Below are 25,988 nucleotides of genomic sequence, written 5' to 3'. Positions count from 1 at the left end.
AACAACAATAAATAATGCAGAAATATCCATATGGAAAATGGGTAACATATCTGAGATGAGATTTTTGTTGGCTTTAAGACACTGTAATGATACAGACCAAAGGAACAGTTACTTATATCATTAGATGGAACAGCATCCTTCTTTTTCATTAAGGAGAATGGTACTTCAAGAAATTAAAAGATTATCAAGCTTTGTGACACAAACTGCGTCTTCTATTTATGTTTAAATAGATATGGCCATAAATTTACTAGTCATTGATAAGCTCTGTCAAAGTTGACCGGAGTGGGTGTTCGGAGAAGAGAAGAATAGCTGACATGGCCGGGGAAAGGTTCTTTTGAGCGTTACACAAAAAAAATGGCTCAGTAATTTTAAAACGGATAGAAAGAATATTTGTATTTCACCATTATTTTTGTTTTGAAAAAGCAAAACCACTTCTGTTAATGCATTAGACAAAACCCCTTATCTTAAGAGTGATCTCTGATTTCTGTAAGAGTTGGTGATTGCTTATATTAATGCTTTGGAAGAGGAAATGGAAGTAGGCATACAACCTTTAAAGGAACACTAAGACCGCTGAAAACTGTACACACAAAAAGCGGAGTATATCATTCAGGATCTTAAGAATATTTCTAAATCTAGAATAATAAAAGCTCTCCAAACAGGCTTCAGGGATTTTATTCAATCATAAAGTACAACCAACATCTACAGACCATAGATTATTAACATTTTCCATGGATTTTTATTTAAGTATTGCACAAAATAATGACGGCATAAGAGAGTACTGTATTTTAATTGCTAATATTTCAGTTTTTGCTCTGGACCACCTACCTTGTTAAATGGTGGTACAGGTTAAAACTGGTTACAGGATCTGAATTGAGATCCACTTACACCCCACTGACATGGTTATATTGCTGCAATTTCATTGAGAGTCAGATTTCAACTAAAGACTCCTCATTACAAAACGGAGGTTAAAAACGTTCCAGGAGTCATATTGTGTGTTCCTTTTAAAGGATTTTGTGACATTAAAAGTCATCTTTCAATTTTGAAAATATGTAAAACACACTACCAGCTATTCTTAATTAAGATTGCTGTAATTTAAAAAGATGAAAGAAGGCTTTTCTGTTTCTGGGATGTTTCGTACATTTCAAAGTATTTTGTATTTAATCAGCTCTGGTGTTCTTTTAATGTTCTTAATAACCCTTCTTACAGTATTTGCTTTAGTAGTTACAGCACCAGCTGTACCAAAACCAGGAAAGAGTAAAAAGGCTTAGCTACCATTATATATATATATATATATACACACACATATACACACACGAATATCCCCTCCCATCTAAAAGACTATTTTTAACAACAGCAGGGAACAGAAAAATGCTTTAAAATTTTAAAATTTAGGCTATCTTATTTGAAGGTGACCTGTAATGGAAAATTGTATGACTATTACAAAATGCAAGTTGACAGGATCCCTGTAATAACTTTGGGGACTTCTTCATTATAGCAGAGACAATGCTGTAGGTATGCTAAATTCGCTAGCTTTTAGATGACAAGAAGGGAGAGAACCCAGTCGAGAGCATCTGGCCTGGAAGAAAGGTGAAATGCTAAACTTACAAGTATCCCTTTGTATTCGTCTTATAAAAAAGATGTGCACCCTTACATCATTACAAATAGTATCTCTCAGAAATGGCATAATCAGCTCATCATCAGTCACTAGCGTATCCTGGTGGGAGATATTTTAAAAATGCAGCAGTCTCATCTGTGCCAGTACTTGCAGAGAAAAACTAAATCACTTTTCCAAATACCCTCACATAATACTGCTAATGACTTCTCGCACCTTCCTCTGAAGTATCTAGTGCTGGTTACCTGTCAGAGGCAGACACTAGATGAGTGAGGCTCTTGGGTCGGATCACAGCTCGTGTTTTCAGGACAGCTTTGAGAACAATGTAAGTGTCAACCACACAGGTGAGGAGAGGTAGGGTTTGTTTTAACAGTTTTATTTTTGAGACAATGTTGAGCTTACAGATACTCGGTGGTAGAACTTGATAACTATGTGAAAGGAATTATATGATCTGATTGCCTGTGATAGCAAGAGAGCTGCACAAATGACTCGGGAGATCACTTCCGGTACTGTGTTTCTCAGACTTTCTTAAAACTATGAACATGATTATAGAAATTTAAAATATTCCTAACCTTTTCCAGCTGTCAGAGTAATTTTTCATATACATATAAAATGTGATGCAGTGTTTGCAGTTGAAATTTGCCTGAAGAGAACAAATTTAACAGGAGAGGCATCTAATCTCTAACAGGACTAGAGAATTCTAAGCATGTGAATTTCCATTGTACCTGCAGATCTAGTTGCCTACAAGTCCCATTGGCATTTAGTTAACTTTTTTTTTTTTACTTTTGTAGTTCTCTTAAACATAAAATTGCAGAGCAGTCTGTATTAAAATTTAGCTGCTATTTCTATTTTTAAAATAATAAGGCCCAAACGCCTAACTGCTGTAGAAAAGGAAGTTGTATATTTAATTGCCTGTTACTGCAAGAACCACTGTAAGGCACACAACCTTTTCTTTTTGGGTCTCGGGTCACCTTTTTAAGGCTGAAACGTGTTTCCCATGTAGTAATACTACCTGAATGTATTAATCACTTTGCCTACTTTTCAGAAACTGCCAGCTAAAGCCGTATATGACTTTAAAGCTCAGACTTCTAAGTAAGTACTAACTTTTGTTCATTTAAGCATTCATGATTCAAGAAAACTCTAGCACTTGTGGCAACTAACTGCTGTTCTAGCCAGTTTCAACAGCAAATGCTGAGGAAGCAGACGACCCTGCTGGCTGTCAGGTAGTCTGTGCATCAGCAAACTGTGTGAGAAGTTGCTTTGTAATATAAATGTCCTAAATCACCACATTCACCATTGTATTTGTTTGAACACCCTGAGGGCGACCCACTGAATGCTCTTTGTCATGAATTTTATTTAGGTTACACAAGGTACAGTGCTTAAAACACTGCCACAGATAGTGTGCTTATCGAAATTCTGTATAATGCTTCATCATCTTTCAGTCTGTCTTAACATACACAGGCTCTCTGCAGGAGTGACATGTCCCATACCAAGGCAAACCGCAGTGGTCTATAAGAAAAATAAAATCAGGAAACACTGCGTTAGGATATGAGAAAGTCGAAGTAGAGTGCCTGCATTTCATTCCTGCTGCTGCTTTGATGATCCAGGGCACGTAAATGATCTTTAGATATAGCCAGACATCGACACTAGAATTAAATTAGCTGTGTCTGATAGAAAACTCAGCCTGAATTATCAGAGCAGCAGATTAGCTCTGGAAAAAAACAAGTGGATGATACAGTAAAGGACTCCCAGGCCAGGATCTGAAAATATTCTTAATGATTTGGATAATTCCCTTTTTTGTATCCAACATTAAGCATATCACAGGCCCTGCATATCAGAAATGGTGAGAACATAATCCTGTGTTCTTCGTGCCTCTGAACAGCTGCCTTGAAAGAAAAATGCATAGAGCAGAAGCACGCCAAGCTATGCTGCTGCATAAAGGTAGTTACAGGCCATCGAGATGTGGAATATATTTCTATAGTTTTCCCTACTGGTTTCATAAGGAACAGCAAATATCCTTCAGCTGCCTGTCGTAAGAGCATAAACAGGCGATCCAAAAGACATCAGACTTGCATGCAGACCCTGTGCTAAGTGCTCTGGTAATAACTAGCAATACAAACAGGCCTCTATACCTTAAAGCTAGTACCTGCAATTCGTGAATGGGAATCATTTCATTTTATATGGTGTAATCAACTGGTAAATGTTCCACAGCTGTGACACTTTTTCTTCATACTTTTAAGTTGTTACATTCTGTTTCAGTTCTGAACTATAAAGATCTCTGAGACAATGCAGGTGTAAGACTTAAATGTAAAGCTGTAAATATCTGATCTAAATAAATTTGTTACAGAGAGCTGTCCTTTAAGAAAGGAGATACTGTCTATATCCTCAGGAAAATTGATCAAAACTGGTATGAGGGTGAGCATCATGGAAGAGTTGGAATATTCCCAATTTCTTATGTTGAGGTTTGTTCTCTGTTTTGATTCCTTGAATTACTTTGGGTAATAGGGCCACAAACTCATGAAAATGATGAAAGTCTGTGTTTTCTTTTTCCTTAGAAACTTTCTCCCCCGGAAAAAGCACAGCCTGCCAGGCCACCTCCCCCTGTACAGATTGGAGAGATTGGAGAAGCTATTGCCAAATACAATTTCAGTGCAGACACAAATGTGGAGTTATCGCTTAGAAAGGTACAGTTTAGAACTATCGTTGTCAAAATACCATTACAGTGTCTACTGCCACGCAGAATTAATGTATAACTAAATACTGTGCTGTGGTGCACTCTGCATTCGGTATTTGCTATGCACAAAGCAATGTCATGGAAGGAAACCACTACTGTAATGGGTTACTGGGTTACGGTCTGGCACAGCTACCTGCTGTGAAAATAGTTTAAATACGTTGTGCATGTAAACTGAATTGTGGTAGATAAGCACATGAGAGATATGCAAATATCTGCTGAGTGCCCACCTAAATTTCTAGTTTTCACTTCAATTATCCATTCCTTCTTTTAATAATTATTTCTTGCTGTCACAGTTATCATGATAAGGGTTTTAATATAGAAGAAATAGAAAAATACATTATCCACTGGAAAGTTCTGCCTCTTAATTCTTAAAAAAAAAAAAAAAAAAAAAGAGTTCATAGAATTTATTCAGTGGTTTGTCTTTCTTTTGAAATAAAATTCAGGATAGAGGTTTTTGATGCTGACCTAGAGCCCAGTCCAGCATCACTGAAGATAATGGGTGTTTTTCCACTCATTTGAGATCAGCAAATATTCAGAGAGATCTAAATAAAAAATCAGGAATAGGAACTTAGAGAGCTAGGGGTGGGGGGCAGTTTCGCGATTTATTTCTTTTTAAAATTCTCTTTTGTGCTTATTGTGGTGGTCATAATCTTGACAGCCCGGTTTTGATTTGTTTTTAAACGATAACTTGCACGTTGCAACTTGTTCTTTTTTTCCATCATGCTAAAGATAATTTTAGGGTATTCCACAAATCTGCTACAGAAACCCAAGAGAACACAAAACTAATGGGGAAGGATTTGAGACATAAGGACATATGGTAAAAAGCACATCATGTAAAACAAAGAAGGGAGTAGCTCATGAAGTTTCACTAAAGGGAAGATTTTGAATAGAAAGTTGGTATTTCCCATTTCAGTTGCTAAGCTCTCTAAAACCAGTGAGTGACCAACTGTCCATCTTTTCTTACACAGGAAAAACGCATCTTTCCCATTAACTTCTCTTCCAATTTTTTACCTCCACTTATTCCAGTTTTACTTACAACAAAGCACTTGCTTGGATTTCATTGTTTAACTTTTATCACTTTTAAGGAAAAATGTTCATAGCACTCACTGTTGCATATTACAGTTAACATGTTAGCTTGTAGCTTGGCCAATTATCAAAACAGATTATGTTCCTTAGAAAAGTTTAAATATTAATCTCCCACCCAAGAGTGGGAGACAACATGAGATTCCCCTCTGACCAGCGGTCCATTTTGCTGGAATGGTAGTTGTATGCATGTTTATTATAAAGAGGAAAAACAATGCAGAGATGGAGATGATGCTCAAGACTGATGGGATACAGCACTGCTGGGAAAATAATTCTGGGCATGTCCCGGGTCTGGCCGAGCCCCACAGCAGCCCTCAGTGCTGTGCTGGTGGCTAGAAAGGCGGTGACAACACAGCAGCGTTGCGATGCCGCTGAGCAGCGCTGGCACAGCATCACGGCTCTCTCCAACCTGCCCCCGCCTCACCTGTAGGCTGGGGGTGGGCAAGGTCTTGGCAGGGGACACAGCCAGGGCAGCTGACCCAGACTGACCGATGGCATGTTCCATACCGTATGGCATCTGCTCAGGTAGAGAAGCTGAGAGAAAGGAGAAGGAAGGGGGGGGTGGGGGCATTTGTTACGGTGTTTATTTTCTGGAGTAACCACTATGCATATGGAAGCCCTGCTTCCTGGGAATTGGCCAGACATTGCCTGCTGATGGGAAGTAGAGAATAACATCTCTTGGTTTCTTTCGCTTTCACATGCGCTTTTGGCTATTGCTTCATTAAACTGCCCGTGTCTTGACCCATCTTATTTTCTCCCCCTGTTCTGCTGAGGAGGGAGGTGATAGAGTGGCATGGCGGACACCTGGCATCCAGCCAAGGTCAACCCCCCACAATGTGTTAAAATACTATCTGCTGTTCAAAAAAGTAATTTACAATGTATTTGCTGATAACTCGTTTTCATAATGCATTTCAGGGAGACAGAGTAATTCTCCTTAAGCGAGTTGATCAAAACTGGTATGAAGGTAAAATACCAGGAACCAACAGACAAGGCATCTTCCCTGTTTCCTATGTAGAAGTCATCAAAAAGAACGCATCAAAAAGTGTTGATGACTACCCTGATCCTCCAATACCCCAAAGCTATTCTAGTGACAGAATACACCATTTAAGTTCAACAAAGGTAAGGATATTTTTTTTTCTTTGCTGTCAGCCCTAGAGTGGGTTTAGGGGTTGGTTGGTTGTTGGTTTTTTTGTAACATAAAGTGATACCTATTTTTTGCATTAAATACACTACATTTTCTTTTCTGCATAGGTGTAATTGCATTATTGGTATTAAAGTATTTTAATAGCTGAGTACTCTTTTCCTCATTCGCTATCACATTATTGAGCTGTCAGGCAAAATGTGGGCAGAAAAATCAAGACAGCAGAACAAAATATAATTGGGAGCCTTAGACAGAACGTAAGCATTAATGATACGTCTAGCAGCCTTTTCACAGTGCGCTGTGAAGATGCTCCCGTGACACAGCTGTCCTAAAAGCCTGCAGTCCTGTAAGCACACAAAAAGCAGGAGGGCAGTCTGCGTGGGGCCACAGCTTGCCCAGACCAGCTCCGTGCCTTTCAAAGTAAAGGCGAACAGCCGTCGGTGCTGTACTGTCCCTTCACCCTTTTGCTGTTCACCCTCTAGAAGTTGGTACAACGGAGGTTCTTTGGAGCGGTACAACAGTGACAGTATTGTTTCATTTAGCAGTGAGGCAGATGTCATCACACTGGCAATGAACTTGGATTCAGACCTTTATAGTTGTAATTTTTCACACCAAATGTCCGTCACAGGTTCTGAATTCTTTTCCTTCCTAATCTATGTAACCATCACACATCATACTACAGGATGTTGCAAAAAGATTCCTGTATTCCAATTTACCATCCACTTGTGAGATTTCATAATCACCTCTGCAGGGAACATAACCTCTTTGGCAGTAATGGAAACTAAGAAAGTTTCTACATACAAACTGTGATTAGCATTACTGTATTATCAATGATTTTGAACATTCAGGATGGAAACTTTTCTAAATCATCCTCTTTAGCTTTGGTGTTTCTCTCTTCAGCGTGGGTGGTGGGCCTGTGTGTGTAGTTACAAACTTCTTACCCTGCTATTAATCTCTTACTTGTTTTTTTAGTTGTTTTTTCTCCTTCTTTCATATACTTGCATATTGGTGCTCATTTACATGCTTCAGCTTTGAGATAAGTTCCACGTTTACTTGAAGCTTTGGGAAGAGCTCCCAAAAGATACCATTTTTAGAGAACAGTGGTCTCTGGAAATACTACTTATGAGTAAACAATAGGAGCTGGCTTTGGACAGTTGCTAGAACAGGTCTTGTCTGGTTTTCCAGAACATGTCACAACAGAGAACGAGCTCCTCTCTCTTCCATTCCAACAAAACTGTTGAATTGAAGTAGCATCAAATTCTGTAGCTGCAGACAGATGTTCATCGGCTAGGGACCCTTATTATTACAGGAATCCAGAGGTTCCTGAGGGCCCGTCAGCAGCATGAGGCAGCTTAGGGCTGCATTACGGAGCTGTCTCTGTTTGGAGATGCCTCGCTCCCAGTTTTCTGTGGAACAGGCTTGTCTCTAAGGCAGCCTGCAGCTAAAGCTGCTGTTTGTGTAACCCCTGTAACCCTCCTGAGCATAGGTGATGCTTTAGAGCATTTACATTCAGATGACAAATCTGTCCTGCCACTATTAAGTTCGATATTACTAAATCAGTTACGTAGGGAAGAAAATTTGAAGAAGCCGCCTTTGTAACAGAGGAAACTTCTGCAATCATCTAGGTTCTAGCATAAGTCAATAAAAAAAAAAATCCAAAAAAAAGAAGAAGAAGAAAAAAGCCTCTACTGACACTTTTACAGAGACACGTCGTTTCTGAGTTCAGCTGTATTCAGAAATGGCAATACCGTGTAAGAACACATCTTGTTCCTGACTGCCTAGAAGGGCTTTAGCAGTCCTGAAGATGTTCTGGAGTTTACCACAATCACTGAATCCACTTTTCCTATTCCTCTGGAGTTTTTAGCATATATCACTCCCTGCTGCTACAGCAATTGCATTAAACTTCTCTGGCCTAATGGCAATAAAAATAAATATGCAATACAAGTCAGGAGCAAGCTTTGCTCTCCTTAACTTGGTCTAGACCATCTCTAGCTCTAGCGCAGCCTGTAGCCATGGAAAAGTAAAAACGGTGATGTCTTCTCAGCAGTTTTATTTACCTTAAAACCACAGGTTAGAGAGCCTTGTTCAAAAGAAAGGGTGACGGGAAGAGACAGAGTATTGCTTGTAACAGCCTAGCTCTGTTTCAGCGAACTGCATTGTATTGGTCTATACTATTTACTTTGGTACACAAAACTCTGTAAGTAAGGTTTGTCTAACCATAAAATAAAGCTATTTGCGTCAAGAAAACACAAACAGAAGGTAAGTAAATTAACCTTCCTATTCAGTGACATTAATTTAGTCTTTTGAAATTATTTTCCTATTCTAAAGTAATACTTAAAAGTTTAAAGTAGTCCAGATAATTTAAGAGATGTACATCTAAATAGTCTGGATAATGCTAACAATGAGATCAAAATATTTTTCACTCAATTTTAATGTTGAGGATTAATAGTAACAAAAATGCATTTTCAGTATTTACTGAAGCAATGGATATCTACTGATGCTGTGTACGTATGACTCACCAGTCTCTCATTCTTACAAAAGGACGTTTCTTTTACCAGAAGGATACTTCAATCAATGTTATGTAATGGTACTCAAAATATACTGCTGCATACTGTGCTGTCATTACTTGAAAAGCATTGTTGATGCCTACATTCAATTAGAATTGAACGTACCTTTCACAAATATTGACGTGATTTTGAACTAATAGGGTTACTTTTGGGGGAAAAAAAAAAAGCATTCTGTAGCTGCTCATGCCTTAATAAAAGTATGCAATATATGAAAGATGTTTCTTAAACTAAGAAAAAGTAGAAGTATTAACAGTAGGATAATTAGAAATTACTTCAGTTGTTATAGTTTAAAAGAAATACTTAATGACACCTGAAGTGTACTTCTGAAAATGTTATTCTCAAAATAACAGTAGTGGTTCGGGGAAAATTACATTAATATTAATTGTATGATTTAATAACCTGTGACAGGCTCACTAACAGAGCACCATAAGTAACATAACTTTAGCAGATCAAATGCAGGTCAAATTCATGAATGTAATGATTCAGAGCTGTCTCCATGTTTGACATTTAAGCCCCAGGCCAGAACCCGATACGGTTTCATTTTTCAGATGTCTTTCCTGCTGCTCTGATTCACGTAGTAATGATTTCAGACACCCGTGCTCGCTGAAATGATACTCTATAATCCAGACGATGGCACAGACATTTTTCTTTTCTAATCATATCTTACTTCTTTGTCATGCTTATTTATTTATGTAAATTCCCGTGTTTTTCTTATTTTTGAAGTTGCCTTCCCAAGCACTGTCCCCACTTCCCAGACACCTTTCCTCCTCTTGGTCATACATTGATCAAAAGATTCTCCAGGCTGACACTAGTGACTGGTTTTCAAGGACTGTTGGTTTTTCACCTTCAAGCATGTGTATCTTACCTGCTCTGCCGCTTCCAGACAGTTTTCTTTGTGACTTAGAAGAACTCAATTCTTTGGCATTAACAACATCCCAGACTGTAGCAGTCTCCCCAGGTAATAACATTCACCAAGTTAAGGAGGAGCACTTTATTCCAAATACAAAGGTTTCTCTCAGCTCTCCTACAGCTCTTCCTCTGTCCTTTCTTGCATCTACCTCTGTCCCATCTTCAGCCAGCCCATCTCATGACATAGCGTATAAGCATACCAACAACAATACTAAACCAGGAAGAGGTAAAGATTTGAGAGGTATCCTTGACTCTTCGATTACTGAACTACCTAGAGACTTGTCAGATCCTACAAGAGAAAGTGAACGTGTGGGCACCATCTGTAACGTCCCTTCGCCGCAGGAAGGTGGCTCAGTCTCCAGGGCGCTAGCTGCAACTGCTGAAAACCGAGAGGAAATCCATACCGCAGATCTGTCAGTTAATAGAGGGGGTCAGTCAAAGCCTCGAGAATCAGCTTTCTACAGAGGAGCAGCACAAGACACAACAGAAGAACTGACAAGACTCTATATAGAGGAGGATCTGGAACATGACAATTTAGAAATCCCAATAGCAAGTGGAGGAGACTCCATGGTATGCTATGAAGGATACACTTCACCGAATGGTGATAAGGTATTTTGATTTCTGGAAAACCTGGCTTCTGTGTTCAGGTAGCTTACTCAGTATAATTATTCTCTGCCTTTCCTTGTATTTACATGTTTGTATTTTGCACAGGCACGGTTTTATACTATTGCAGTCGATAAAAAGATTTTCCCCCTCTCAGAAGCAGGCATATACACACCACTAAGTTCTGTGGTGTATCGGTTCTGCTGGTCCTTTCCCTTCTGTCCTTGTTAGCTGCCGTCAAGCTTGTGACGCAGAAAGGCAGTGAACTCTTTGCTTCACTGGCCCATCGCTTGCCACCCTTTTGTGCCAGAGGCCCCAGCAAGCAAATGCTGTAAGCAGCCTTCAGAGGAAGGGACATGCCTCCCGCCGGCACTCGGCGGTTTGTACTTCACATGTGTCACTTCACCAGCTGATATATTTATAGTAGACTCTGTTACGCGAATGTGACTAATAATAACAGATCAGATTATGTTTGGCAGTTAAACAAATGCTTCCCCTAAAGCCCTCCCCAGTTCCTCGTTGGGACAGTACAACGCTGAACTATCCCAAATGTGTGCAGCCATTAAATGCCACAGTATTGCTACACAGTTCGTGGGGCTTCTGGGCAGTTTTAGGTTCTGGTCTGTCTAGCACTTATTTCAAGAGTATGTTCAAGCAGTTGCTTTGGCTGACACACGCAAACATGTAGATCAGATACTTAGGACAATATGTTTTAGGCCAAGTGTGAAGCTATTTAATTAGAAGGATTTTGTAGGCTGCATCTACCCTTACTTAACCTGAAAAACACAGGAGAAAACCATAAGGATAGAGGTGAAATCCACATGGATTTCACAGCCACGAATTGACAACTTGTTTTGATTCCTGAGGGAAGATTTTTCTTCCAGAAAAGTAGACTGACTAATAATAAAAGCAGCATCACATTTCTCACTGTTCAGGTTAGTTACCTAACTCCTTGTCGAGCATTTTACAGCCTTCACAGCTGGTTTTATAGCATGATTGCTTCCCATTTTTCTTAAACATTTAAGCCAGCTCTGCCTTCTGTGGGAACATCAGAAGACTCTGATCCTCCTTTCTGCATTTCTTCTGATCGTCCATTTCCCTCTGCCAAGGCACCAGCTTCTCACTGTGTTCCTACAACATCCCCGTCCACTGCTTCCCTCTCACCTCCTCTCCTTTCTAAACCCTTACGTCAGCAGGAGAAAGACTGCCCACAGGTAAAGGTGACTGCACCTCTCTAGTATGGATTGTTGCAAATCTCCATGTATATTAAATAACTGCAAGGCTAATGCTGAGTTTGGTATTTTCAGATGTATTGTTTCATTTACTAATATTAAATAACATAGCACATGGAGTATTGAGATAGGCCTTCTTCAAATGAAACACAAGGTAAAACTATAACCATTAATGATAAAGTGAAACAGCCTAAGGAGATACCAGTGACAGGAAAGCGGAAAGTCTTCAACTCAGTTTTAAATCCATGCCAGGACATCAGTGACTCTTATTTAATCAAAAGAAACAGAATCATATTCAAGTACACAGAAACTGAAAAACGTTTCTAATTTGAAGTGTTTTCAATTTCAGTCGAAAGCCTGGGAGAACAGTCATAAACTTCACGGCAGAGCACCACTGCAGAGGGTCATGTTCTAAATACCAATTCTGTTAGTCAGAGAGTGAACAAAGATTATTCCCTCTTCAGGACTACGCTTTGTGTTAGCATTGCAGCTCTGCGGCAGAAAAACAAGATCTGGAAAGTCGCTACAGATAGATAAAAGTCAATTTCCAATGCTGACTTCCAGAGAGTCCATTTGCTCGTGAAAGAAAGAAAAATCATGTAAAAAATTTAACAGACCTATCCTAGAAAAAGTAATAATTACATTTATGGCAAAAAAAACACAACCAACAACATACTCTTTTTAAAAATCTACCACATCTTACAATGTGTGTACGTGGAAAACCCAGACATAATAGACTTAAAGAAGTCTTGAGGTTAACCAGATCTGTTGGTTTTTTTTCCTGAAGTAGGGAAGAGTCATAAGGGTTCTTTCCAGGGCATGAATCTGTCACGGGCTTGGGTATGTTGCACCTGAATGAAGGGGTAAAACACAGTATCGCGTTTGTTTCTGCAACTTTGAGTAATTTATCAGTTGTGCAGTCCTTTTGATGGCTAAGTTTTGCTTAGCCTAGCCAACAAAATTCATAAAATTCCTCATCTACACCCAAATTCATTTTAGGTGACGCTGATATTCCTTGCCCTTGTTTGAGCAAGGCATATTGATCCCAGCTGAGAATAGATAGAAGGAATACCTGTGTTAAAGCTCTGCTTCTGGGAACCTCCCGGGCAGTGCATTGCTCCTCTTCGTGGGGCACGGCAGGAAGCGTGACACAAGTAACCAGGGGAGGTGACTCATCTTGCAGACACAGCAGCCAGAGCACTGGGAAGAACTACAGGTCAGAGGGGTCATTACAGAGTTCTAGCTCAATTATTGTTTTCAAACCGTTTCAAGTCTGGATTATTTTTGAAGTCTAGGGATCAGATTCCTTTATAAACTTCACCAGTATAGACTTCTCTATTTGAAAATTGTAGAAATTATTAGATACAGTCCTATTGACAACAGATATTTTTTTGTACAATATTTCCAAAATGAGATAAAGATTTATTACCTCCCAAGGGTAAGCAAATTTTTTTCAGCAGTCAACACTGACTACATTCCCAGGATAGAGAGCTGAACTAAAGTAAGTATAGCCAGGTTTTGGCTGTCGTTGTTTCTTGCTACTTAGCCTACAGGCTGGACCCGAGAAGGAAGGATAGTTCCCGTCATTTTCTCTTTATGCATGTTGTCTGTGATTAAAGTCTGCTCTCAACTGCCACAGCAGAAAGAACATGAGACCTTTCCAGGACCCAAATGTCACAAGGAAAGGGAGGTTCTTCAGAGAGTTCTTGAAACTATATACTGATACTTTGGTAACTTCCGTTGACGTAAAAATACGTATGTGTACATATATAGATGTGGCATGTGGCTCAAATCTAAAGTATGACTGGAGGTCTGGGCAGTGGAATACAAGGAGCTATGGGTGGGAAGTGTCACTGTGCTCCATGGTGCTGGGAGGGATGTGTCCCTCAAAAGAACTCTGAGGACACTTCCCAACGAGAAATGCTAATGTTTTCCTGCCTTCTTGGCCTCTCTGGGTATCCTTTGTTGTTACTCACCCTCTTAGCTCCTAAGAGGAGGCTGTTCTTCTGTCTTGCCACATTCTACTGGCAAACAGTCACAAATATGAAAGTAAAACTTTTCAGTGTTAGTGCTCCACTGCTGCATTCCCCCTGACTCGCCCCTGCCCGTGAGAATTCACACTTGCTGCACACACACCCCTGAAGAGCAAAATTCTGACAGGTATTTAGCTGATTTATAGTAACGTTACCACAATGAGGATTTTCCCTTGAAGTACTTTCCGTCAAGCACGCACTTGCTTTCTGAATGCAGATTTAAGGTGCGTGTTCTGTTTAACAGCAAGGAGTTGCAACATTTGGCCTTGGTGGTTCTAAGACAGTATTTCTGCTCTGTGCTGCGGAGCCGTACTGTGTTATTAACTGAGCTGCTTCAATGGGTACACTTGCAATGGCTGTTCCAACTGCACATGCTCTATGTGACTAATCTTTTAACTGTCGTGTGTAAGGGCATGTGCCAGAGCCACAAAGCCTTGGAAAAAAAGATACAGTGGCAACAACTGAAAATACCGTATACTAATAGTACCGTTATTTGCGCCTGTAACACAATTGCTTTTTGTTATCAAGAAAAGCATGTCCAGTTTGCATGTATGAATGAAGCAAAAAAAAAAAAAAAATCCCATGATGCTTCATTCTTAAACACTCACTTGACACAATTTCTGTGGTTTTTCTAGGCTAATTTAAAGAGAGAGATATTTGTTATGGGTAAACCTCCTCGTAGCCCAGTGATGACTAAGAGATCCTGCAGCTCACCTGTCAGAGGTCACAGCTATTCACACAGGGTACGGTACCGGATGCCCAGTGTGCAGTAACAGCACTGCCATAGAAAAGGAGCTCAGTGTCTAGTCTTCCAGTATTTTGTTTTTGCCCAAGTGTCTCGATACTATCAGTATGCCGTGTTTTCTTCCTGTTGTACTCCTGTGCTACGTCTGAGTAAAGCCAACAGGTCTGTGTGTGCCAAAACGTACTTTATACATCCATTAGCATACTCTTATCTCTGCAGTACTGCATAGTATTTCCAGTGCTACAAGATGTTCTTTATACTTAGCCGTTTTTTTCTAAATTATTCCTCTGTTTCAAAGCATTTCTAGTTTATTAAAATCACAGCTTCTAAGAGTCAAAAATTTAAACTTTGTTGCATGTATACAGGCTTTTGTATACAGGCAGAATTCTTGGTTTTGAATCCATGTCCTTCTTTTCAAAATGTTTTGTTGCTGCTATGTTATTTTCACTCAATGTCCTCTTTATCCAAGTTCTGCTATCCCAGACTGTCAGACTCCTTAGCCTTTCTCTTCATATCTGTAATACAGCAGTCGTAACTGTAAAAATTTTACCTAGCAGAAAGTCAGGTTGTTTAGAGTTTGCATGTGTTTCACTCAGAGAGGTGAGCTGAATTATGAAAACAAACAGACCTAAACTGTTAAGAATTAGAACTTGTGGGCTATGTTTCACTTCCAGTTTTGGACTAAATTTTTCTTTGCATTGGTTTCTTAACGTTTGGCTCTTAAAACTGATAATGGGATGAACTGTTTTCCGTGCTGTTGCTACTGATTTTAGGTTATCATCTTTCTGGTGGTTCCCTTTTTAAAATTTGAAGTTTGATTTAAGATATTCAGGCTTCTTGTGTAACTGTCAAAGTCATGGCTTTCTGGCAGGCCTCTGTTTACTACCAGGAATGAGGGGACAGTGCTTTCTTCATCACTGAAGAGAGACAGTAGAGAAAGTGCAACTGGGAACAAGATCCATAAAAAAGGGATTAAGCTCTATTTTAATTCTGCGTGTTCCTGCAAATGAAGGGCTATCACTATATTAAGAGGACTGCATTGGTCAATGTTTACTGCGTTTATGACTTTCATTCCAAAACTACAAGAGCACAAATTACACACCTCATTTGCCTGGTCAGAACTATACAGAACTACTAGATGCAAACGCGTATCAATCATGCATGAAAATTAGGTGTACAGCTGGGACCATTGACTTGACTGCACACTTTTTAATGTTTTTGGGATTAGGCCCTAATTTTTTTCCCAGAAAACAGTTCACTCGCTATGCTGAGTTGTAGCTGAGATCTAGAAATTCAAAGCACCAAAAGCTACCCACAGGGTGATGCATTTCTCTTAAACACAATTAGTCAGACCTTGCAACAGTCCCTATTCTAGCCAGTGCCACTGTATGTGGGAACGAGAGCTTAGGGAAACAACACGGGAAGAAGGCTTCTTGATGCCAGCCGTGGTGCCCTTGAGGAAGGCATTTAGATAGAGGGCAACCTCCAAGGCGCCCCTGTTCTGACATAGCACAGATGACTTCACTCTGCTTTTCACAGAGTCCAGTTCTGTCTATGTTCTTGCCACAGAGAGAACTTTTAGAGTTGAAAATCTTCACGCGCCTTGATTTTCTGTCACCTGTTTCTATAATAGTTAACTAGCAATTAAATGTTTTAAAGCATTGAAGCATATGCAGAAAAAGAAGGTAATAATGACCTACGCAGTTTCTTCCTGGCTTGATACTGTATTCAGAGCATTAAATCATTTGTAGTATTGCTTAGGACATTGACTTTAATTGTTTGCAAGAAAAATCCTTAACTTCGGTTGAGTTCTCTTACATCTCTGACCACCTTTGGCATTCAGCTCAGTTATGGATCTGATGAAAGATTAGCAGAGAATAAGGTCAGACACCAAGCAAGCTGCCCAGTGAAATACTCTCTTCTTGCTTGACAAGCCAGCTGTTGAAGTGGGTTTATTACTGAGAACTGAAATGTCTAATTTGCAATCTTTCCCGTTGGATTCTTCAGTAAAAGTTATCCAACTTTGTTGTACGGTGGCAGAGGAGAGTTAAATGAGGAAGAGAAGAGAATCAAAGTTTTTGGACTTTGATAAACGTCGTTCCCACCTAGCTGTCATTAATATGGAAAGTTCTATAATCTACCTGCCTGCATCTTTAGGCACCTTTTTAAAATTATACTCTACAGACTAAAGATGAAACAGAGAATGCTCACAGTATTTTCTGCATGTGCACATACAAACTTGATGAAAAGAAACGTAACTACAGTTTCATCTTGAGGTGTTGAGGGGCAGGGGGGGAGCGGCGGGGAGCAGGCAAGGGAAAAAAAAAAACCCAAACCCAAAGCCATACTGTGTTTCAACATTCAATTTGCATCATCAGGCTGTGGGTTGTTTACCACTGCCTTCTCTCATGGAAGACTGACTGCATCATCTTCAAGAGCAAAGTGAAGCGAGATGCACCGAAATAGTCAAACCCAGGAAAGAGGGACCCACAGAGCAGTAAGACCAATCCCATGGCTTCAAGATCAGGTTGCAGTTTGCTCAGTTCATGAAAGAAAATGCTAGGAGCTGTGTTTGATACCCGCGCTCCCAAAACAGATACAGTTCCCAGACTTGCCACTGCAGCATGACCATAGGGCACCCTCAGCCAACGGAGAACGTGGGTACTGCTCACATCAAGAGCTCTCCCAGGCAGCTGGTCTTCCTGCGCCAGTTCTGGCCCCAGCCAGATTCTAACCAGCATCAGTCCATGTCTTTCTAAGCAGGATATGGCTTCTGCAAGAGGTTAACGCTTTTCACTGCCATTGCATCCAGATTTATTGGATGTTAGTGGTGGGTAATGTTCTATTAAGAAGGAAAGTAGTTCCTTTCATAAAGCTTTGCACTGGAAATACAAACTACTTTTTCCTCTGAAGTTAAAGTGTTAATTGTTATTTTCACACAATTACATATGTTCTTTCAAAAATTCTTTCTGCTATTTGCCGCCCAGCAGCCTGCATGGCTTTGAGATGAAACAGAACTAATTTAATCAAAGCGTAGCATGTTATGCCTGCCAAGTTAGTACTGCGTGTGTGTCATGTAAATCGGTATGTTGTTTGTCTGTGAATGTTCTAAGTTTTGCCATTATCTATAGGAGATTTTATTTCTGCTTATCTAAAATTATACTTCACCCAAAGAATGTATAATGTTCATCAGTTGCATCTGATTTTTCTAACGCTATTTCTGTTTCACAGTGAAGAGGCAGCAGGGTTCTATTCCAGCTTTCTACTATACTATAAATAGAGTGGACTGTTGATGAAGTTCACAGTTCTGTTTTAGTTTTCATTATCTCCTCCAAAAATCAGATCTTTAAACCTGCCAAGATTCTGTTAGTTGCCATGTCTCAAGAATTCATTGGGGGGGCGCGGGGGGGAGGGTGTTATTTTATGCCAGGTAGAATATGAACTCTCAAGTGACTATGTATCATGCCCCTATCCAACTATTTAGACCTTAGACTATAAATCTTTATTACATTTCAAATCATTTCATTTCAGCCACAGCGCCCTGTGCTTGCTCATGAAAATATACACAGTGGGGGGGAACCGTAAGTATACTTTTTATCTACTAAACCAAAACCTGACATTTAGAAATAGCCAGAAAATCAAAAAGTAATTTGTTAACCTGCCAAGTACAATTATGAAGAGATTTGAGAAATTTACAGGTAACTGCATGATGTGGGAAGATACCCAAGAAGGTCCCAGAGGGCAAAGCCTTAGTTGCTTAATTTACACTAGACTCAGACGTGCCAACTTACAGTTCTCCATCATTTATACTTAAAAGGGATAATAATTATATAAAGTTTGACCTTTTTTGTTATTCTCTCCTTTTTTACATCACAGCAGAATGCCAATTAAAGATTTAACTTTGAGTCAACTCAATACCGTGGCTCACGGGAACAAGGGCTCACACTTCTTAGCGTAATTTACATGTGCACTTTAAAAATTAGGTGCAAGAAAGCCTTTCTGCAAACTGGAGAAGAACCTAGATCTCAAGCCTTATTTTCACAAACAACGTAAGCACTTGAGATGAAACACATACGGCTGTTGTAGTGCTGACTGTTAAAATGCAAGTTTGGAGCAAGATTGTTTTGATGATTATTTTTTTCCCCTCCAGTCTTGCACTCGGGTTCTGCTTCAGTGATCATTGAAACTAGTAGCCATTCTTCCTCTAACATCAGAGCACTTCTAAATGTAACTAGTGCTTATAAACTAAAAATACTTAAAAGTTTACCCGTTAGTCACTTCCAGAAATGGCAAGAGAGAAGAGAGAGCAAAAAGTTACAGATAACTGTGTAATGAAAAGCGGACACGTCTGTTTCAGTCTCACTAAAACCGCACGCTCCTGTTGGTATTGTTGATTATCCTGAAGCATCTAACTCTGTGTTCAATATAGCTTACTGCTTACAAAACAAAGTTAATTATCCAATTAAGTAGCTCATTATTAAAGTTACTCATCCCTAAAATTTAAAACAAATATATTTAAATTGTCAACCAACCATTGTCTTGAATACATATTCTGTTAGTCTTGTAAGTGGTAGCAGAGTTTTCATATTTCAGAAATCCTTAGATTAGCAAAGAGAGAATGAAATGACTACAAAGGAGTTATTGAAATGGATTATCTTGAAATGACTAAGATTAGATTCTAAAGTACAAAGAGTACTAATTGGGAAGTTCTTGTTACAGTATTTGCGTAAGTAATTGGCTTGAGTCCTATTGGTGACACATTACATCTGCAACTTCTCTACCTTTGGAAGCTGCATTTAATCGGTTCTTGGATTATTATCATAGCTCTGCTTTCCGGGAATAATGATAAGCATGACAGAAAATGTCATTGCCATTTCATTTTTTGCACAGATTGTTCTTACTTCTGCTACACAAATTGCCAGAGGTAATTGCTTAAATAACCAGTCTCGTTCCATTTTGTTAGTGTGATTAAAACATAAAATTAGACTTCTCAGAGCTGGGGAGATAACAGCCAGTCACAAGAAATTAAGTGAAAATCACTTTTTTTCTTGGAAGTGTCTTTTTGGCATAGTTTATTCAAAGATGACCATCATTACGCTAAGCCTAGCGCCAGTCTGTATACAGGTTTTTCAAATAGAAATTTCAGAGGCAGAATTTTTTTGCTGACATAAACATCTCATTTAAGCCATGGAAACTTTGCCTGAATGATACAGAGCTAATGGAAATATTCCATACCAACGCGTTAAAAGGGACTTAGTTTAATTTTATTGGGGAAAGTGTAATATCATTAAGGTTTTAAAGTCAGTGAGCTGTTACTAAAAGGGAAAAATAGACATGATTTGGGGTTTTTTTTAGTATTTTGAAATTAAAACTATTTCCTTTGTAGAGTTTCTGCAGTTGTACCCTGCTCCTTGACATGCAGGCAGTTACAGCTGGGGCATAGGTGATTAGAAAAAAAAGCAGATTCTGACTCTGCAGGACTTACAGGCTTTTGCAGCCCAAGCACCTTCAGTTCCCCCCGTTAAGAGTTTATTGTCACTCTTTCAGTTTCCCGAAACTCAATTAAAAACTGACAAGGAATGAAAGATAACAAGCCTAGTAATCTCATACCTCTTTCCATTTATCCATCTTGCATCCCTCAGTCTGCAGCCCCTGGCTGGCATGGACATACAAGCCTGTGGCTGAATACTGTTCGACTTTCCACCCTTACGTCCCCCGATCAGATTCAAGCCCCTCCCTCACTCGCCAAGAGATGTTTTTTAAATATATAGCGGGGGCGGTTTTAACCAGGAAAGGGGTTATGGATGTGCGTGTCCAAAGAGCAAGTGCTCTCCACCTTCCCCACGGCGGGAGGCACCTCTTTGACATGCAGAGCTCCCGTAGTGCCCAGGTACGTAGTGCCTCAGCAGCTGCTACTGAGGAGCCCAGGGACGTCCCCCAGTCACCGTGGTCGTGTGAGTGTGTGTATGCGTGACAGCCACCCCTGGGCACCCTCCTCCACCGAGTACAGGGTGCCAGGCACCTTTCTTGTGCCATGTGGCACTTTGCTGCAGCAGAGAATGCTACGCTAGATCCAGCTTTGCAGAGTGTAAAGGCAGAGCCAGCTTCAGGTGCTCACCACGGGGGGGTTAAGGAGCTAGCGCATCCACAGACTCCCCCCTCTAGAAGTCCTCTGTTTGGGCGACTCAACTATAAAGTAACGCTTAAAAAAAATACTAGAATTCTGTATTCAAAGCAACTGGTCGAGGAGCCATCAGGCTTGCCTGAAGTCGTTAATGTCTGATGAGTTACCTTTCCAACAAAGTTTTGTCTGTTTACTGTAATAAGTACCTAGGCCCTGAAGTCCACCAGGCGAAATAAACCCTTCGCCCCTATATTTGCAAGAAGCATTACTTATCAATGTTTAAACCACCTCCTTTCAAGTAAAGGTGCAAAGAACTCTTACCTCTTTTTAAAATGCATCATTTGTCCTATTTAAGGTTTCAGGCTCTATATAACTATACTCCTAGGAACGAAGATGAATTGGAGCTCAGAGAGGGAGATGTCATTGATGTGATGGAAAAATGTGATGATGGATGGTTTGTGGGTATGTTTTCATTCAGTTGCTTTTTCTTTTTTCCTTTTTTTTTTTTCCACTGACCTTTGCTGCCGTCTTTGCTTGGTAACTTTTAAAAAAAAATCAGGTTTTGGTATTTAGTGTAATAAACCTGAACCTGGCTTTATCAGGAGAAATCCCAACCAAAACCCACTGAAATTAGTGGTTGATTTTTCACTTGCATCTTTTTGGAAGTGAATTGATGGACACAAATGGACATGTGCGTCCAGTTTGTTGTACAGCACTATTGTCATTCTCATGTCACACAAAATGGACTGTGTAGTACTGCTCTCCTCATAAAGACCAGGTAACGTACAACTTTTTGCATGAATACATCTACAGAGTTGACTACTTGTGAGAAACAAGTATTACTGAACAAACAGAAATTTCATAACGAGGCCTAGATAAGGTGGCTTAATCATTTCGTAAACCCTCATGCACACAGTGGCTAACTTAATCACCTAACTAGTCTTCAGCATTTGAAAAATTCAAGTTATTTAAGTAAGACTTGATGATGTTGAGATTAAGTGATTTCTATGTACCAAACCAAAGTTTTAGCACAGCTTTTAATCAGGCCTAACAATTTAATCAAATATGCCTCTTTATTTGGTTTTTCCTTCCTGCAGCTACAAATTTGTTGAAACTCACAAATTAAATTCAAAATAACTTTTTGAAGTTATTAAGAAGTATAGACATTTCTGTTTGTGCACTATTAAACATAAAAATTTAAAGGCCATGCTTACATAGCAATTCCCTGTTGTTATTCCCATCTTTCATCTATTGCTTCTAATTTCAGGAACCTCAAGAAGAACCAAATTCTTTGGTACTTTCCCTGGAAACTATGTCAAGAGGCTGTGAAATTTTTTTTCTACTTATTTATGCTGCATCTCTGCAACACATCTGCATAAGGCTGCTAGAAAACATGCTACGCTGGTCTTCTGTTTTCTTGCTTGCAGTCTCAAATAGAGGCCATCTAGTTCATCCTCATCCCATCCCACCTGCCAAACTGTTCCAGCAGTATTACAGCAACCACCACGGTGTGAATAACTAAGCTTTTCTGAAACAAGAGGAATCGTTTCACCATTGAAATACTCCCTGCGCTTTAAAGCCTTTTCAATTTGAAAACAATAGGAAAAGCCTAATGACAGGTACACAGATGAGTTGCCATGGGGGGTGGGGTGGGGAGAGGAAGAAACTTTTAATTTAGACATTTGTGGTATTATCATGAAGTGTGATGGGATTTTTTCAGCATGCATGTGATGCAGGTGGAAGTTGCTGTTTACTATTTTTAAAAAAAATTAAGTTTCCACATTCTTATTAGCTTGGCAGCATTTGTTGCTTTCACTTTGCGGTATCACAGGTTTGCCTATTGTACTGGTTTACAATGTATGACAAATTATAATATAGATTTTTTGCCTGCACTTGTAACGTATGCACAGTGATTGTAAGATCTCAAGCAAGCGTAGTGAAAAATGAAAGAACTGCAAGTGTTCTGAATGGGTGCAATGGTATTGGCTAAACCTTTTTTCTTTTTTCCCTAATAAAGCTGTAGTGGTTTCTGTTAAAAGGTAAAAAGTGCAAGAGGCATAAAATCTCAGGAAAGAGGATTTAATGAAGAGCCAGGCAATGATATAAGCATAGACCATAATAACCTGCTACTGATGTCTGACATTAAATGGCTGTAATCGAACTGTAATAGCAAGCAACATGACATTTGAGAGGTTAGTGGGTTTACGTATCAGGAATTTTAAGGAGCAGGAAGTAAACAGTGTTAGTGCAAAGGGTTGTTGCTTTGGGGTTTTTTTCCCTAATATAGCCACCTGAAAAATATTCACAAGTATCATGTACTGATTTACTTCACTATATATACATATATATATATATATGTATGTTAACAAAACCCGAGTTACGCATTTGTTCTAGTAATTTAGTACAGAAAAGAAAAAGTCACAAGTATTAAAACTCATACATTTTAGAGGTTGGGGTTTCTTTTTTTCCTGAATGAAAGAAGTATTTGAAAACATAATTTTCTGTAAGCATAAATAGCAATCGAAATTAAGGCACAGGATGATAATGACTATGGCTTCCTAAGAATAAAAATTCAGATTTGGTTTCTTCAGCACCTTATAGATGGCAAAGGCTTCTACTGGATTTCTCAAGGGTAAAGGATTGAAATTATCAAAATGTATGTAGTCTCTGTAGCATTTTGTACATATGTTTGCTTTTTTGTACAGAGCCATTTGGTTGTTGATTTTTAAAAAATTAAGTTCCTTATTTGATCTTTGCCCTCTTCACATACAGAACATTTCAATGCATTTTTCTTTTCTTGCTCTATTTACCGTAAGCACATCTGGATAGTGCAATTCTGTAAGATAGCATTTTATGCAAAATTTTATTAATTAAAATATGGTTTACCAGCCAAATCTAAATGTACATATATCTTTATTACTGAGAAATGTCATTAAGACAAAGGTAAAGAAACATCTTTGCGCAGCATACCTTTATTATTGCAGATTTCATGGCAAAAGCTTTGTATTCAAAGGCTTTCAATTTTAAACTAGATCTGCATGCAGCTTTGCTGTGAGATTAATACCTATCTTTGATGCCATTTATGATTGAAGACTTAAATATCTGTTGCCTGTGATATTTAAAAAGTACTGTTTCTACTCTGTATCTGATTTTAGAAAAATACAGGTTTTTCATACCTGGCTTTCAGGTAACTGACTTTGAATTCCTACAAGCAAAAGGTCTCTGTGGTTTTTTTCTTGAATAGACTTCTAATAAATTTTGCTTGGAGTACACAACTGTTTCCCCTGTCATTTCTCAAAATACACATAGCCTATTACTTAAGCATTGCAAACTGCTTAACTCTTCAAGTTTATGTGCAAATAGTTTTGTCTCGTACAGAGATTTTTTTCCCACCACAGCCATACACTAATCACATATACGGGTAGCTAGCACTGCCCACACAGCTCTCAAGCTGGTCCACTTCAACATCATCCCTAAAACACTTGAGTGCAAAAGCAACATTATGGACTTTCTGCATTGTCTGTGCTAATTCGAGATAGTTTTTATGTTGCTAGAACCGTCCTTCACTCCAGAAGCACAAAGGTAAAACACAATGGTAAGCCCCTTATACCTGGCCGAAGTTCCCACACCCTAATCAAAGGCAAAACAAGAATTCCTCTGTAAAGTGACCGCAGAAGCAAGGTTTAAGGAAAATACAGATTTTGGGGGAGCATTTTACACGGAACTCTGCCTGCAAAACTGAATTATCCCGTACTAATGTCTGCCTGGCAAGGAACAACTGTTCAAACAAAACCAAAACCCGAAAAGAGAAGCAAACAAGCAGCAGCTTCCACCACCACAGCTGGTAACACAGTTGCCGTGAGTGGCTCAGAGTGGTTCTGTGTATCCAAGACCCACTAGCCACCAGCACTGGGATGCCTCCTCCCGAACACTGTGCCATACTTCAGCTGCTGAAGAGCACCGCACAACTGTTCGGACAAGAAAAACCTGTTTCCTCAAGCCTGATTCACGCTCAGTGTTGCCTCCACAATAGGTGGCAAAACCAAATAAATACATGAGTATCTAGCTTACTACTGTCAGCTTTGTCTACAGGAACATTAAGACCACAGACTGCTGTCAAAACTCCAGCAGCTAAACTCCTTCATAAGTATCGTCGGTACTGGGAGTGCTTCAGTTTGGACGAGGCCAATTTAGTCAGTACATTATCACCGGGGTAAACGTGCCCTCCCAGGGCTCAGTTCCCTTAAACCCACTGCACGCGTCTCTTCGTACAGCCCTATGACCAAATAGTGGAGTATACAGCCCAGTGCTGGGTGGTTTGTCCTTTCTGGGGGCCCAGTGTGGGGTCGGGGCAACGTGGAAGCGCTGCTTTGTGCCATATACCTGTAAGAAGGAAGTCCTGTGCTCCAGTAGTCTTTATCTGTGAAAGCTGGCGTAATGGCACCAGCTGGTTGGAGTAGTCTCACTAACACAAATTCTGGGTTGTTAAGGGTTCAGATAGCATCCTCTTTGCTCATTCACAAAGAGGGTAAAAAAGGGGGAAAATACAGGCCAAATTAATAAGAATAGCAATTCTTTGACACCAGGAAACACTCCACTGTTAATGTTTTAGTCAAAAAGTAGAGAAAGACTAAAATTATGTCCAGGTAAACCAAATATATTCAAATAGGCTAAGTCTGCTGAAATCCCACCTACGCTATTTAAGGAACACGCCAAAGGATCCTTGTATACTCCCCTATACATTCCTGAAGGAGACCCACAGGACTGGGTGGTGCTTTGTCCTTAAGGCCAGAGGAAAAAGAGACCTGGGGAATTAGTGGCCAGCCAGTGTAATATCTGGGAAGAGACCTAAACAAATCCATTAAAAGCCTCAGATATTCACAGATTTTTCTAGAAAAAAAGGTGTATCAATTTATCTTGTTGGGACATGTAGCATTTACAGATTTCAGTTAGAATTTTCTTATTGGTATGGCATGGCAGCTGCATTAGCCTGTGCCAGTCCATATGAAATCAAGTTTGTTGCAGAGTTGTGTTACGTTCCAGATAAATAGGTAACGTAAACAGAGCATCCAAAAAAAACCCAAACCCAGTAGATTCCGCTGCCTACCCTGCAGCAAGCCGTGTGTTTGCCATCGAGGCAAAGTACTCAAAACCAGAAAGCCCACAAGACACAAACAAGCCAGGGAGCCCAAGTCATGACCAGTT

General features: G+C 39.6%; 1 protein-coding gene and 1 long non-coding RNA gene across 11 annotated transcripts in view; one reads left to right on the top strand and one right to left on the bottom strand.

Annotated features, from left to right (window-relative positions):
* Nucleotides 1–24,055, top strand: part of SORBS2 (sorbin and SH3 domain containing 2) — a 248,174-nt gene extending 224,119 nt beyond the window's left edge. For all 10 annotated transcript variants that reach the window (XM_040609464.1, XM_040609210.1, XM_040609116.1 and 7 more), the window contains 7 exons: nucleotides 2,658–2,704; nucleotides 3,960–4,074; nucleotides 4,168–4,296; nucleotides 6,345–6,548; nucleotides 18,191–18,240; nucleotides 21,139–21,245; nucleotides 22,051–24,055. In XM_040609464.1, coding sequence (XP_040465398.1) covers nucleotides 2,658–2,704; nucleotides 3,960–4,074; nucleotides 4,168–4,296; nucleotides 6,345–6,548; nucleotides 18,191–18,240; nucleotides 21,139–21,245; nucleotides 22,051–22,112 — 714 coding nt within the window. In that variant the 3' untranslated portion in view covers nucleotides 22,113–24,055. The remainder of the gene's footprint in view (nucleotides 1–2,657; nucleotides 2,705–3,959; nucleotides 4,075–4,167; nucleotides 4,297–6,344; nucleotides 6,549–18,190; nucleotides 18,241–21,138; nucleotides 21,246–22,050) is intronic.
* LOC121095237 overlaps nucleotides 2,720–25,988 on the bottom strand; it is a 73,626-nt gene continuing 50,357 nt past the window's right edge. Inside the window, exon 3 of the long non-coding RNA XR_005830035.1 lies at nucleotides 2,720–3,121. This is a non-coding gene — a long non-coding RNA (uncharacterized LOC121095237). The remainder of the gene's footprint in view (nucleotides 3,122–25,988) is intronic.

This window comes from Falco naumanni, chromosome 1 (assembly GCF_017639655.2).
Source record: "Falco naumanni isolate bFalNau1 chromosome 1, bFalNau1.pat, whole genome shotgun sequence".
NCBI lineage: Eukaryota > Metazoa > Chordata > Aves > Falconiformes > Falconidae > Falco > Falco naumanni.
The sequence above is the reverse complement of the archived record's forward strand: the minus strand, read 5'-3'. Positions and strand labels throughout refer to the sequence as shown.